Source organism: Aethalodelphis obliquidens, unplaced genomic scaffold (genome assembly GCF_003676395.1).
Source record: "Aethalodelphis obliquidens isolate GAN/ISIS:26980383/991018 unplaced genomic scaffold, ASM367639v1 scaffold41, whole genome shotgun sequence".
NCBI classification, from domain to species: domain Eukaryota; kingdom Metazoa; phylum Chordata; class Mammalia; order Artiodactyla; family Delphinidae; genus Aethalodelphis; species Aethalodelphis obliquidens.
This window is the reverse complement of record NW_020837985.1, coordinates 16,673,891-16,686,226: the sequence shown is the minus strand read 5'-3', so window position 1 is coordinate 16,686,226 and position 12,336 is coordinate 16,673,891. Positions and strand designations below refer to the sequence as shown.

At 57.2% G+C, this 12,336-nt stretch overlaps 1 protein-coding gene across 2 annotated transcripts in view; it reads left to right on the top strand.

Moving 5' to 3' along the window:
* The window catches only part of ZC3H3 (zinc finger CCCH-type containing 3), an 82,725-nt gene extending 73,062 nt beyond the window's left edge, over window positions 1–9,663 (top strand). Inside the window, exons 10-12 of one of the 2 annotated variants that reach the window (XM_027132152.1) lie at window positions 6,356–6,540; window positions 7,128–7,516; window positions 9,216–9,357. In XM_027132152.1, coding sequence (XP_026987953.1) covers window positions 6,356–6,540; window positions 7,128–7,516; window positions 9,216–9,247 — 606 coding nt within the window. In that variant the 3' untranslated portion in view covers window positions 9,248–9,357. Of the gene's footprint in view, window positions 1–6,355; window positions 6,541–7,127; window positions 7,517–9,215 lie in introns of both variants that reach the window. The other variant, XM_027132153.1, reaches the window with a different exon arrangement.
* The last annotated feature ends 2,673 nt before the right edge of the window (window positions 9,664–12,336 follow it).

The window sequence follows — 12,336 nt, the reverse complement described above, 5'->3', positions numbered from 1 at the left end:
TTTTTTTGCGGTCCGCGGGCCTCTCACTGCTGTGGCCTCTCCCGTTGCGGAGCACAGGCTCCGGACGCGCAGGCTCAGCAGCCATGGCTCATGGGCCCAGCCGCTCCGCAGCATGTGGGATCTTCCCGGACCGGGGCACGAACCCGTGTCCCCTGCATCGGCAGGCGGACTCCCAACCACTGCACCACCAGGGAAGCCCAAAAGCTCTTAATTTTAATGGAAATATTATTATTCATCTCTCTTTACCGTTTGCACCTCTTGTGCTTGTATGAGATCTCCTTCCCCACTGCATCCTGTGGTCGGATCTTTGCCATTTAAGACGTTCCCCACCAGTCCAGCTGGAAGTGATTTTGTGTCTGTGTAGGGGACCAGTGTTGTTTCGCCCACACACCTTGCATTGAAGAGCCCCTTCGCCCTGTGGATCTGTCATGGGCCCCTCTGTAGTCAGGTTTCCTTGGACAGTTGGTATCTGTCTCTCCAGTGAGTCTTCTGCCCATGATCAAGGCACACCGTCTCTAGTTATACAGGGTTCTCCTTTGATGTCGTTTAATAAAATTTTTTTTTTGAATTTTATTTTATTTATTTTTTTATACAGCAGGTTCTTATTAGTTATCTGTTTTATCCATATTAGTGTGTACATGTCAATCCCTATCTCCCAATTCATCCCACCACTACCACCACCACCCCCGCCACTTCCCCGTGCTCCGCCTTGGTGTCCATACGTTTGTTCTCTACATATGTGTCTCTATTTCTGCCCTGCAAACCGATTCATCTGTACCATTTTTCTAGGTTCCACAATTATGCGTTAATATATGATATTTGTTTTTCTCTTTCTGACTTCACTCTGTATGACAGTCTCTAGATCCATCCACATCTCTACAAATGACCCAATTTCGTTCCTTCTTATGGCTGAGTAATATTCCATTGTATATATGTACCACATCTTCTTTATCCATTCATCTGTCGATGGGCATTTACGTTGCTTCCATGACCTGGCTATTGTAAATAGTGCTGCAGTGAACATTGGGGTGCATGTGTCTCTTTGAATTATGGTTTTCTCTGGGTATATGCCCAGTAGTGGGATTGCTAGGTCATATGGTAATTCTATTTTTAGTTTTTTAAGGAACCTCCATACTGTTCTCCATAGTGGCTGCATCAATTTACATTCCCACCAACAGTGCAAGAGGATTCCCTTTTCTCCACACCCTCTCCAGCATTTGTTGTTTGTAGATTTTCTGATGATGCCCATTCTGACTGGTGTGAGGGGATACCTCATGGTAGTTTTGATTTGCATTTCTCTAATAATTAGTGATGTTGAGCAGCTTTTCATGTGCTTCTTGGCCATCTGTATGTCTTCTTTGGAGAGATGTCTATTTAGGTCTTCTGCCCATTTTTGGATTGGGTTGTTTGCTTTTTTAATATTGAGCTGCATGAGCTGCTTGTATATTTTGGAGAGTAATCCTTTGTCTGTTGATTCGTTTGCAAATATTTTCTCCCATTCTGAGGGTTGTCTTTTCGTCTTGTTTGTAGTTTCCTTTGCTTTGCAAAAGCTTTTAAGTTTCATTAGGTCCCATTTGTTTATTTTTCTTTTTATTTCTATTACTCTAGGAGGTGGATCAAGAGAGATCTTGCTGTGATTTATGTCAAAGAGTATTCTTCCTATGTTTTCCTCTAAGAGTTTTATGGTGTCTGGTCTTACATTTAGGTGTCTAATCCATTTTGAGTTTATTTTTGTGTATGGTGTTAGGGAGTGTTCTGATTTCATTATTTTACATGTAGCTGTCCAGTTTTCCCAGCACCACTTATTGAAGAGACTGTCTTTTCTCCATTATATGCCCTTGCCTCCTTTGTCGTAGATTAGTTAACCATAGGTGCGTGGGTTTATCTCTGGGCTTTCTATCCTGTTCCATTGATCTATATTTCTGTTTCTGTGCCAGTACCATATTGTCTTGATTACTGTAGCTTTGTAGTATAGTCTGAAGTCAGGGAGTCTGATTCCATCCAGCTCCGTTTTTTTTCCCTCAAGACTGCTTTGGCTATCGGGGTCTTTTGTGTCTCCATACAGATTTTAAGATTTTTTGTTCTAGTTCTGTAAAAATGCCACTGGTAATTTGATAAGGATGGCATTGAATTTGTAGATTGCTTTAGATAGTATAGTCATTTTCACAGTATTGATTCTTCCAATCCAAGGACATGGTATACCTCTCCATCTGTTTGTGTCATCTTTGATTTCTTTCATCAGTGTCTTAAGAGTTTTCTGAGTACAGGTCTTTTACCTCCTTAGGTAGGTTTATTCCTAGGTGTTTTATTCTTTTTGATATGTAGGCAAATGGGATTATTTCCTTAATTTCTCTTTCTGATCTTTCATTGTTAGTGTATAGAAATGCAAGAGATTTCTGTGCGTTAATTTTGTATCCTGCATCTTTACCAAATTCATTGATTAGCTCTAGTAGTTTTCTGGTGGCATCTTTAGGGTTCTCTATGTATAGTATCATGTCATCTGCAAACAGTGACAGTTTTACTTCCTCTTTTCCAATTCGTATTCCTTTTATTTATTTTTCTTCTCTGATTGCCATGGCTAGGACTTCCAAAACTATGTTGAATAATAGTGGCAAGAGTGGACATCCTTGTTTTGTTCCTGATCTTAGAGGAAATGCTTTCACTTTTTCACCATTGAGAATGTTTGCTCTGGGTTTGTCATATATGGCCTTTATTATGTTGAGGTAGGTTCCCTTTATGCCCAATTTCTGGAGAGTTTTTATCATAAATGGGTGTTGAATTTTGTCAAAAGCTTTTCATTTAATAAAATTCTTGCTTATCTTCGTTAGATTTGTTCCTGTCACATTCATTATTTTTATCAAGAACACGTTTTTAAATGTTATCTTCTCACTGCTCATTGGTGTATGGACATACAATTTTTTTTTTTTTGCGGTACGCGGGCCTCTCACTGTTGCGGCCTCTCCCACTGCGGAGCACAGGCTCCGGACGCGCAGGCTCATTGGCCATGGCTCACGGGCCCAGCCGCTCCGCGGCATGTGGGATCTTCCCGGACCGGGGCACGAACCCGTGTCCCCTGCATCGGCAGGCGGACTCTCAACCACTGTGCCACCAGGGAAGCCCTGGACATACAACTTTTAATATTGATTTTGTTTCCAGCAACCTTGCTAAACTCTATTAGTAATTGTCGTAAATCACCCATAGGGTGGATTCTCTTGGGTTTCTCTACATTAACAGTCGTATCTTTTGAAGTAACGACCATATTTTCTTCCTTTGAGTTTAAACGCCTTTTCTTTCTTTTTCTGCCCTGCCTGTAAGCCCAGTGTGATATTGACTCGTCATGGCCGTGGGCTTCCAGCCATGCCCCTTGGCAAGTGAGGCTTTCTGAAAGGTTCTATATTAAGCTAAGGAAGTTCCCTTCTATCACGAATTTGCTAAACTTTGAATTGATGCTGAATTTCATTTTTTTAAAATTTATTTTTGGCTGCGTTGAGTCTTCATTGCTGCACGCGGGCTTTCTCTAGTTGGCGGCAAGTGGGGGCTACTCTTTGTTGTGGTGCATGGGCTTCTCATTGCGGTGGCTTCTCTTGTTGCGGAGCACGGGCTCAAAGCACACGGGCTTCAGTAGTTGTGGCACGTGGGCTCAGTAGTTGTGGCTCACGGGCTCTAGGGCGCAGGCTCAGTAGTTGTGGTGCTCGGGCTTAGTTGCTCCGCGGCATGTGGGATCTTCCAGGACCAGGGCTCGAACCCATGTCCTCTGCATTGGCAGGCAGATTCCTAACCACTGCACCAACAGGGAAGTCCCTAAATGTTCTCTTATCATCTAGTTCTGGTCAGGGTTTGGTTCTAAGATTATTCTGGCCCAATAAACTACGTTGAGAAGTATCCTCTGCTTTCCTTTTCTGTGGACCAGTTCATGTAAGGCTGGAATGACGCAACTCTTGAATACATGGTTGACCTACCACTGAAACCCTGGGCTGGGGCTTTCCTTATTTTTTAACTACTGATTCAGATTCCTTTACGGTCATAGGAATGTTCATTCAGGTTTTATATCAGTTCTTGTCAATTTTTCTAGAATTTGTAGATTTCGTCTGCTTTCAGATTCATTGGCATAAAGTTTGTTCATTGTATCATCTTGATATCTTTTTGCTTTCTACAGTGTCAGCAGTTTAGCAGCACTTGTGTCATTCCTAATACTGTTCATATGTTCCTTTTCTCTTTATTTCCTTCCCTCTGCTTTCTTTGGGCCATTTTGGTGTTTTCCTTCTAACTTTTGAGGTATATCCTCTTTACTAATAACATGAGCCTGTAAGGCTGAGGACTTCTCTCCAAGTGCTGCTTCAGCTGCATTTCACGAATTTTGATGGGTTGTTTTGGTGTTATCATTTGGTTCTAAACATTCCCTGATTTCCATTGTTTCTTGTTTGACCAATGAATTATTTAGCGGTGACTTTCTTAATTTCCAGCTCTGCAGGGAGTTTTGTGTGGTTGGTTGGTTTTGCCCCTTCCTCAGTGACCTTGGTCTAAGGGGCACGTCGGGCCTTTGAGACCTGAGACCAGCCCTGTGTCCACCACATCTCTGCATAGATTTTCCTCCATCATTTCACTTTCTCGATAGCTCTCGGACGATTTGAGAAAGTTCTTTACACTCTAGCCTAGGATAAGGTTGTTCTTGGGAGCTAGTTCAGACTAGTTCAGACCAGCCATCTCTAGTAGGAAGGTCAGCCAGATGTGAACCCCACGCAGGATTTCACATTTCCTAGTAGCACCTTAAGAAAGTGAAACAGAAACAGGTGAGATGAGTTTATTTGACCCAGCAGATCACAAATGTCAGCGTGCGACCAGGGAGGAAAGCTCTGTGCCGCCTTTTACCTGGGGCCCCCTGTGCGTTGCACCTGTCACACCGTCCAGGCTCAGAGCAGCCGCGGGGCTCGTGGTCACCGCGGGACAGTGCAGGTCCAGCGCCCTCTAGCCATCTCTCTGTGTGCAGCCCGGTGCTGGGCCCTCTCCACCCAAAGGTCCTTCCTGTCCCCTCTACCTGCCCCGACCCCCCTATTCCCCAGGAGACCCCGAGGGGCAGCCCTGCATGGCCCCAGCGTCTCCATGTGTCTCTTTTATGTGTGCAACAGCGAGGGCGGGGCCCCTGGGTTCAGGATCGTGTCACTGGCCAGGCCCAGGGCAGAGGGGAGGGAGGGAGGGAGGGAGGGAGGGAGAGCAGGCATTGGCCTGAGCCTGCCTTCTGCTCGGGGGCAGGGCTGAGTCTGCCCAGCACGGGGATGTGGTGCAGGGGTGCTCGGGCTGTTGCCTGCCTGTCTTCATGCCAGCCCCCAGGCTCCAGTGTGAGGGGCTTCTGGTCCCTTGGGGGCAGCGGGGAGCCAGGTGTGGGGACAAGAATGGGGTCAATGCCCAGATCCTGCTCACAGAATGGGTACACGCCCCGTGGGGTCCTCGGCCGGCTCTGTCCTGGGTGCTGGGAGCAGAGCTAAGATCAGGGACTCTCGGGGCACGTGTCCGGGGAGAGGTGATGGGGCCCGGGAGGAAGATGCTTTCGAGGCTGTTGCCGTGTATTTCCAGTGGCTGTGCCGGTGGGCACCCTCGAGCTGCTCAGGCACCGGGGCTGGTTTTAAACTCCCCCCTGGGTGGGTTTCACAGGAACTCTGCTTGCAGTGGTTCCCATCCGGGCCTGTCTCCAGCATATCGCCTGTCACCTGGCCCATGAGGCTTGCTGTACCTGGCTCTCTCCTGCTGGGTCGGGCCCCCTAAGCCAGCTGTTGGGTGTGGGGAAGAACAGGACCCCCTCCCCTAGAAGAGCCAGGCAAGAAGTGGGACACAGCCCGGCTGCGGAGTTGGGCCCTGCAGCCCCAGTCCTGGGGGCAGGAGGGCTGAGGAAAGGCAGGCCTTGGGCTTGGCGGGCAGAGCTGAGGCTGCCTGTTGCCCGAGCTGCTTGTAGGCCGCCCCCACGGGGTGTAATTAGCACCGTGACAGGTGTGGTGGATCAGGTGTGCAGCCGGCCTCCACCCTGGGCCCCCAGGCCTAGCGCCCCCACCCTGGTCCTCTGCCAGGATGGGTGGGCTGTGGTCAGGAGGAGGAGTTAGCGCCCTGGGAATCGCCACCTCAGCCTGACAGGACCCTCAGCCCAGGCGCAGGGCTGGACTGGGCGGCGCCCTCGACCCTTGGGCTGCTCAGGGGCATCTTCTTGATGGGTGGGGCGTGGGCTGCGGGGCCACTCTGGCCCTCGGGCCTCAGTCCCCCAACAGGAAGCCTTTGGCCCAGGCCTCAGCGGGCGGAGCAGGCAGGGCCACCCCAGTGGCGCAGAGGCCTCCACTGGCTTGCCCAGCCACGCCCCTTCTCCCCGCAGTGCAAGAAGAAGCACACGCTGCTGTGTCCCGACTTCTCCCGCAGGGGCGTCTGCCCCCGGGGCGCCCAGTGCCAGCTGCTCCACCGCAACCAGAGGCACCTCGGCCGGCGGGCAGCCACAGCCCTGGCCCCGGAGCCCAACATCACGCCCCCCAGGAGCAGGGCTTCCACCAGCCACGGGCCCAGGTGACGGGGACAGTGGGCGCTGCATGTGTAAGCGCAGGGTGGGGGGTGGTCAGGAAGGAGCCCCCCACCCCGCCGCCACCCAGCTCTGTGGGCTTCAGACCCTAAAAGAAACCTCAGTCCAGAGTCGATCAAGTGACCTCGAGGTGTCCCACCCACTGGTCCCCAGGCTGGGCGGAGCCAAGGGCATCCCTGGCCCAGACCAAGCCATGCAGGGCTGCCCAGCCCCCGCCCTGGGGAGGAAGGTGGGGGCTTCTCAGCTGCCCCCTCCAAGTCCCCAGGAGAGGGGAGGGTCCCAGGTGATGCTCACGGCTGGGACCCCTGTTGTGCTCACCCCCCTGTGAATGTGGGAGCCCGTGTGCATGAGGAAGGCTGCAGAAGGTGAGGACAGGGTCAGCGTGGCGTTGCTGCAGGTCCTGTAGCGCCGCCAGCCTGTCCTTGGGCTGAGGGCCAGCCTTGAACCCGCACGGTGATGCCTGATGGCTGCCGGGGCGGGGCGGCGCCGGGAGCCTTGCCGCCGGGACAGGCAGTATACAGGTGGCCGGCTGGCCGCCCACCCTCACGCCTCTGCTCCCCTTCATTTCCCACAGGAAGTCCTTGGCCGCCCATCGCCCCACCAGGCAGATGTCCAGCTGCTCCACCTCCGCGGCAGCCGGCTCGGCCTCCACCCCGCCTTCCCCACGGCTCTTAGCTGCAGCCTCAGCCTCCTCCTCCTCCGTCTCCTCCCCCCACTCCTCCTCCTCGCCCCCCTCCCCCTCCTCCCCCCCGTCCTCCCCCTCCCGCCTCTCCCCCTCCTCCCCCTCCGCCTCCCTGCCCCTGGACCTGGAGGAGCTGTCTGTGCCGGAGGAGGCTGCCTCGGCGGGGACGGGCTCCGGCAGCCTCTGCAGGCTGCCCTCCTTCATCTCCCTGCAGTCCTCGCCAAGCCCAGGAGGCCAGCCCAGGACCCCGACCCCCAGGAGCAGCCCCACCAAGGACTCAGGTAGGCAACCCACCCGCCGGAGCGCAGCTGCACTCTTGCAGTGCCCGCCTCAGACCCACTGGGTCAGAATCTCTAGGCGGGGCCTGGATGGTTCCGGAGAGCTGGCATGGGCTGGGCGCTGCTGTGCCCTGTCCCTGGCTTGGCAGGTGTGCACCTGCGGGGGCCCACAGGGGCAGGGCCGGCGAGGTGCGAGCACAGCAGCGCCGCCTGCACAGACCGCCCCAGCCGAGGGCTGATTTAATTAGGAAGCACCCATTTCTGTTCATTTGTTCTGGAAGATCACTGCAGGCTCCTGGAGAGAACAGATGTTCCCTCTCCCCCGATGAACATTTGGGGCTTGGTAAATGGCTCCACTCAGCCTTGTTTAGGAGAGAAAAGAGGATTTTATGGCTGCAAACGACCCTTTCTGTAAACATTTTACAGCTCTCTGCGCGTTTGAGTGACGATAAACCCCACGCAGCTCGGCGGGCTGCAAATTTGCGACCATACGGCCGTCATTTTATTGTCATATTTCACGGTCGTAGCGTTAATGGAAGACGCTTGCTGCAGCCTTTGCTAACAGCTCTGCTGAGCTCGCTCACGCCTGCTCAAGCCACCGCGTCCCAGACGCCAGGCTGCGGCCGGGCGCCCCACCCGCCCACCCTGCCTGGCTGGTCACCAGCTCCTTCCATTGGGAGGACACACTGGGGCACGGGGGGGAGGGAGCAGACAGCCCGAGGCAGCCACCTTTGAAAACTCTTTTTTTTTTTTTAAAGTAAGATAAGGAGCCCTGCAACCAGCCCCAGAATCAGAGGAAGCAGGCAGGGTGGGTGAGAGGCTGCAGACCCCCACTGTCCTGGGGGCCCCCATCAGCCTCCTTCCCTGCTCAGGCCTTGCTGACCTCCCGGGAGCTGGAAGGACAGGCAGAGGGGGGCCGAGGCCCTCGAGCAGAGGCCGGTGGAGTCTGCAGGCCGGGGGCCCTGGCTGGCTGGGCTGACCTCTAGGCACTGGCTTAGCTGAGCCGGTGACTGGGGTCCTCGGCCCTGAAGTGGGGTCCCAGGAGGAGAGGCGGGCTGGCAGGGGGCACGTGGACAGTGCCGTGCCGATGGGCAGCCACACGGAGGCATCTGTGGTCAGCGGGGCTGCTGGCCTGGAGTGTTCACAGGAGGGGAGGGGCATTGGCACCCAGTGAGCGTGGGCCACACAGGGCAGGAGCCTGCTCTGCTGTGGGAAGCCTCTACCACCGCGCCCCTCCCGCCCCGGCATGTCACCCTGCACAGGGGCCTCAGCCCCGCCCCTCACCCAGCAACTGCTCACACCCACCCTGGCTTTTCACGCCAGGGGCTCCGTCTGTTAGCCTCAGACTTGTCCAGGTGCGAGCCTGTGCTGTGTGTGCGTGCAGGCGGCCTGCACCTGGTGTTTATAGCTCAGCCTGGACACTGCTGTGGCTCCCGCCGTGACCCACCCACTCCCCAGGGGCTATCCCACCTGGCAGGCCTCTGCTCCCCCACCCAGGGGAGCTCTCAGCCCCACAGGCCAGGCCTGCACCCTGCTAGACGCCGGACCCCAGGGAGGGCAGTGGGTGTTGGACGAGAGGACGATGGTGTCAAAGCCCCTCTCCCCATTGCTAGCGGTCCCTGACCCAGAAGCTTTGGGAGGGGGGGGCATTCCTCCTGGCTGGGGGACTCCTGGTGCCTGACCTTTGCCCCTCTCGGAACAGGGAAATCGCTGCACATCAAACCCCGTCTGTGAGGCCCAGGGAGCCGGCCCACGCCTACCTCAGCCCTTCATCCCTGGAGAGGAAGGAGACTGCCCGCCACCGCCCCAGAGGAGGGACCGCTTGCCACAGAGCGCCCCCCCAGGGGCTGCAGGGCCGTCGCTCTGCTCGCCTGGCTCTCAGCCCTGCGTGATCAGTGCCCAGGCCTCACCTCCCTCGGGCTGGGCTCCACCCACCCACCCACCCCGGGTTCTTCAGCCTTGCCCCGAGGGGTGCCCGGCAGGGCTAACCCCCAGGCCCGTCCCCACTGTGGGTGCGGCAGCGGCCATGCAATGCGCGTCCCCCCACCCCCACGCCGGTCCTCCCGCAGACCTCCTGCCCAGGGAGGGACTGCCGGGCAGGCCTCCCTGGCGGGTGTTTTGTGTTCAGCAATAAAGGTTCTGTCCTGTGTCCTCGTGGCTGTCCTGACTGCCACCCCACCGCTGCCCGGCCTGCCCAGAGGCCCCAGAGTGTCTCCAGGGGTGCCACCCCAGGGTGGCCTGGAGGCCTGAGATTGAGGGGAAGGTGAGGGGCAGGCCACAGACCCCCCTCCAGTGGCCCCCCACTCATTCTCCACCTGCCCGCCTGGCCCTGGTGAGACGGAGGCACAGCCCCTCCGTGCCTTCGGGCAGGAACATGGGCCACTTCCCTGCCGCCCCTAGATGGCTCAGAGGGTTGGGGCAGCCTGTCCCCCACGGCTAGGCCAGTTTGATTTGTGGCTGGGAGAGACCCAGGAGGGGCCTGCCTGCATGTTGGATGCCACAGCCTGGGGCCAGAGGACCTGCCCCAAGCTGGCACCTGGTCTGGGACAGGGCGGCCCGAGGGAGGAGGCAGCGTCTCTGGCCCCTGGGCTTGGGGAGCCCTGGCGGAGAGCACGGGGGCCTCGGACAGGGCCTGGCCCCCTGCTGGATGCCGCTGCCCAGGCTTGGAGGGGTGCATGGCCACTCAGGGTATTCACCCCTCACCCCCAGGGAAGTGAGCTGTGCTCCCGCTGGCGAGCCTGTGCCAGCAGCCCCCTTCTGGGGCGGCCGCCCCGGGATCCACATCACAAACCACCCCGTGTGCTGGGGGCCCCTTGCTCCCCAGCCTGCAGCCTCACGCTTCTGCCAGGAGTCGGGTCAGCTGCACGGCCACTTGTCCTCCACCTGCTCCTTCTGGGCCCAGGTTGAAAGGGCCGCGCTGGCTGAAGGGTGAGAGGGCCACCCGTGTGGGTGCAGCTCGGGCCTCCGCCCACACTCCATCCTCGATGGCCAGTGCCTCGCATTGGCCAACGAAGGCCCCTCGGCCCAGCCCCAGCACGGGAGGGACGGACACTCCGCCCCGGGAGGCCAGGGTGAGCACCCGGGGGTCCTGCTCTCCACCAGCCCTCGTCTGTGTGATGGCGCGCCCCTGCAGCAGCTCAGAGGTGACAAGAACCAAGGCCAGTTCGTGGCAAGGGTCCTGCCCAGCGTCAGCGTGCGGTGGCGCTGTTCAGTCTAGCAGAGCAGGGGTCCTGTCGTCTCGTGCTGATCGCTGGGGCCTGACGTTTGCCAGTTCGGCAGGATGGTGGATTCTGGAGTCAGACCCAGCTGTGAAGAAAGGGCCCCCAGGGGTTTCCGTGGTGGCGCAGCGGTTGAGAATCCGCCTGCCCGTGCAGGGCACACGGGTTCGAGCCCTGGTCCAGGAAGATCCCACATGCCGCGGAGCAACTAAGCCTGTGTGCCACAACTACTGAAGCCCGAGTGCCACAACTCCTGAAGCCTGCACGCCTAGAGCCTGTGCTCCGCAACGAGAGAAGCCACCGCGATGAGAAGCCTGCAAACCGCAATGAAGAGTAGCCCCTGCTTGCCGCAACTAGAGAAAGCCCGCGCACAGCAACGAAGACCCAACGCGGCTAAGAAAAATAATTAACTAACTAATTAATTAATTAATTATACAAAAGGGCCCCCAGCCCGTCAGGGAACTGAGTGGACCAGCTGTGGGCCAGCTAGCTTCCCCAGCCTGGCCCTGCGGGCAGATATTGGCAGAGCCCGTATCCTCATCCAGCCACCCCTCGGGTCTCTCGGTGGTGGCCTCGGCCCAGGGCCTTGGAGGAGACGTGGATTGGTGCGGCGGGGGCCAAGGATCCTGGGCTAAGTGATGACAAAGGGGAGACTGCAAGAGCCGGGGATGCAACCTGCCCCGCTGCCCGGCTCCTCCTCCCGGCTAGGACGGGCGATCCTCCCCAGGCTCCCTCTTGAAGCCCACAGTCAGCGCCACCACAGCGGGCAAACTTTCGATGATGGGAGGGCGGGGGATAAATCCTCCCTCCTCTGCCTGGGCAGATAGGAGACCACTGGGGACACAGCTGTTGGTCCCTCCTGATCTGAGAGGCCGGCTCAGACCCTCACCTGCTCACTACCTCCCTGTACTTCCCTCCATGGTAAAAGAGGGTACACGCACCTGAGACTGCAAGGTGGGCACCAGCTGGACAGGAGGTGAGCAGGTGTGTCCATGGCGGGGGCTCCCGACAGACCAGTGGGCAGCTGGATGCCCACCGCCTGCCTGGGACTGCCACTGCTCTCCGGAGGCTACTCTCCCCAGCCGCTCTCTCTCCTCCATGTGCATACCTGCACCCCGGCCCCACTGCCCACGGTACAGCCCACCGCCCGGAAGCAGCCGCTCTGACAGCTGCAGGCCACCGTGGAAGGCTCAGGAAGGGCTGGGCACCCCGGGAAGAGGAGTTGCCCCACCAGCGGCTGCTCTGGGCCCGTGTCCTGGGGACCCTCCAGCCCCTGTGACCCCCTGAGGACCTTGTCAGCCTCAGGCTCCGCCTGGTCAGAGTCTCTGTTCCCAGGCAGGAGGAGGGGGCAGTGTCACTCTGGACTCCTCGTGCTAAGGGGCAGGCCAGCTGGGCGCCCCGAGGTTGAAGGCGTGGGTTGCCGCCCCACTGCCCTGCAGCAGCCCCGACTGCGTGAGGGCTGTGGAGCCCAGGCAGGGCCTCCTGGAGCCTTTCTTGCCTTGTCAGGAGCCCACTGCCCTCTTCAGGCCTGTCCACCCCCCCTCCCGCTACCCTGTGAACTGCCCTTTGCTCTAGTGAGGCAGGTCGTGCAGCCTCTCAGATGAT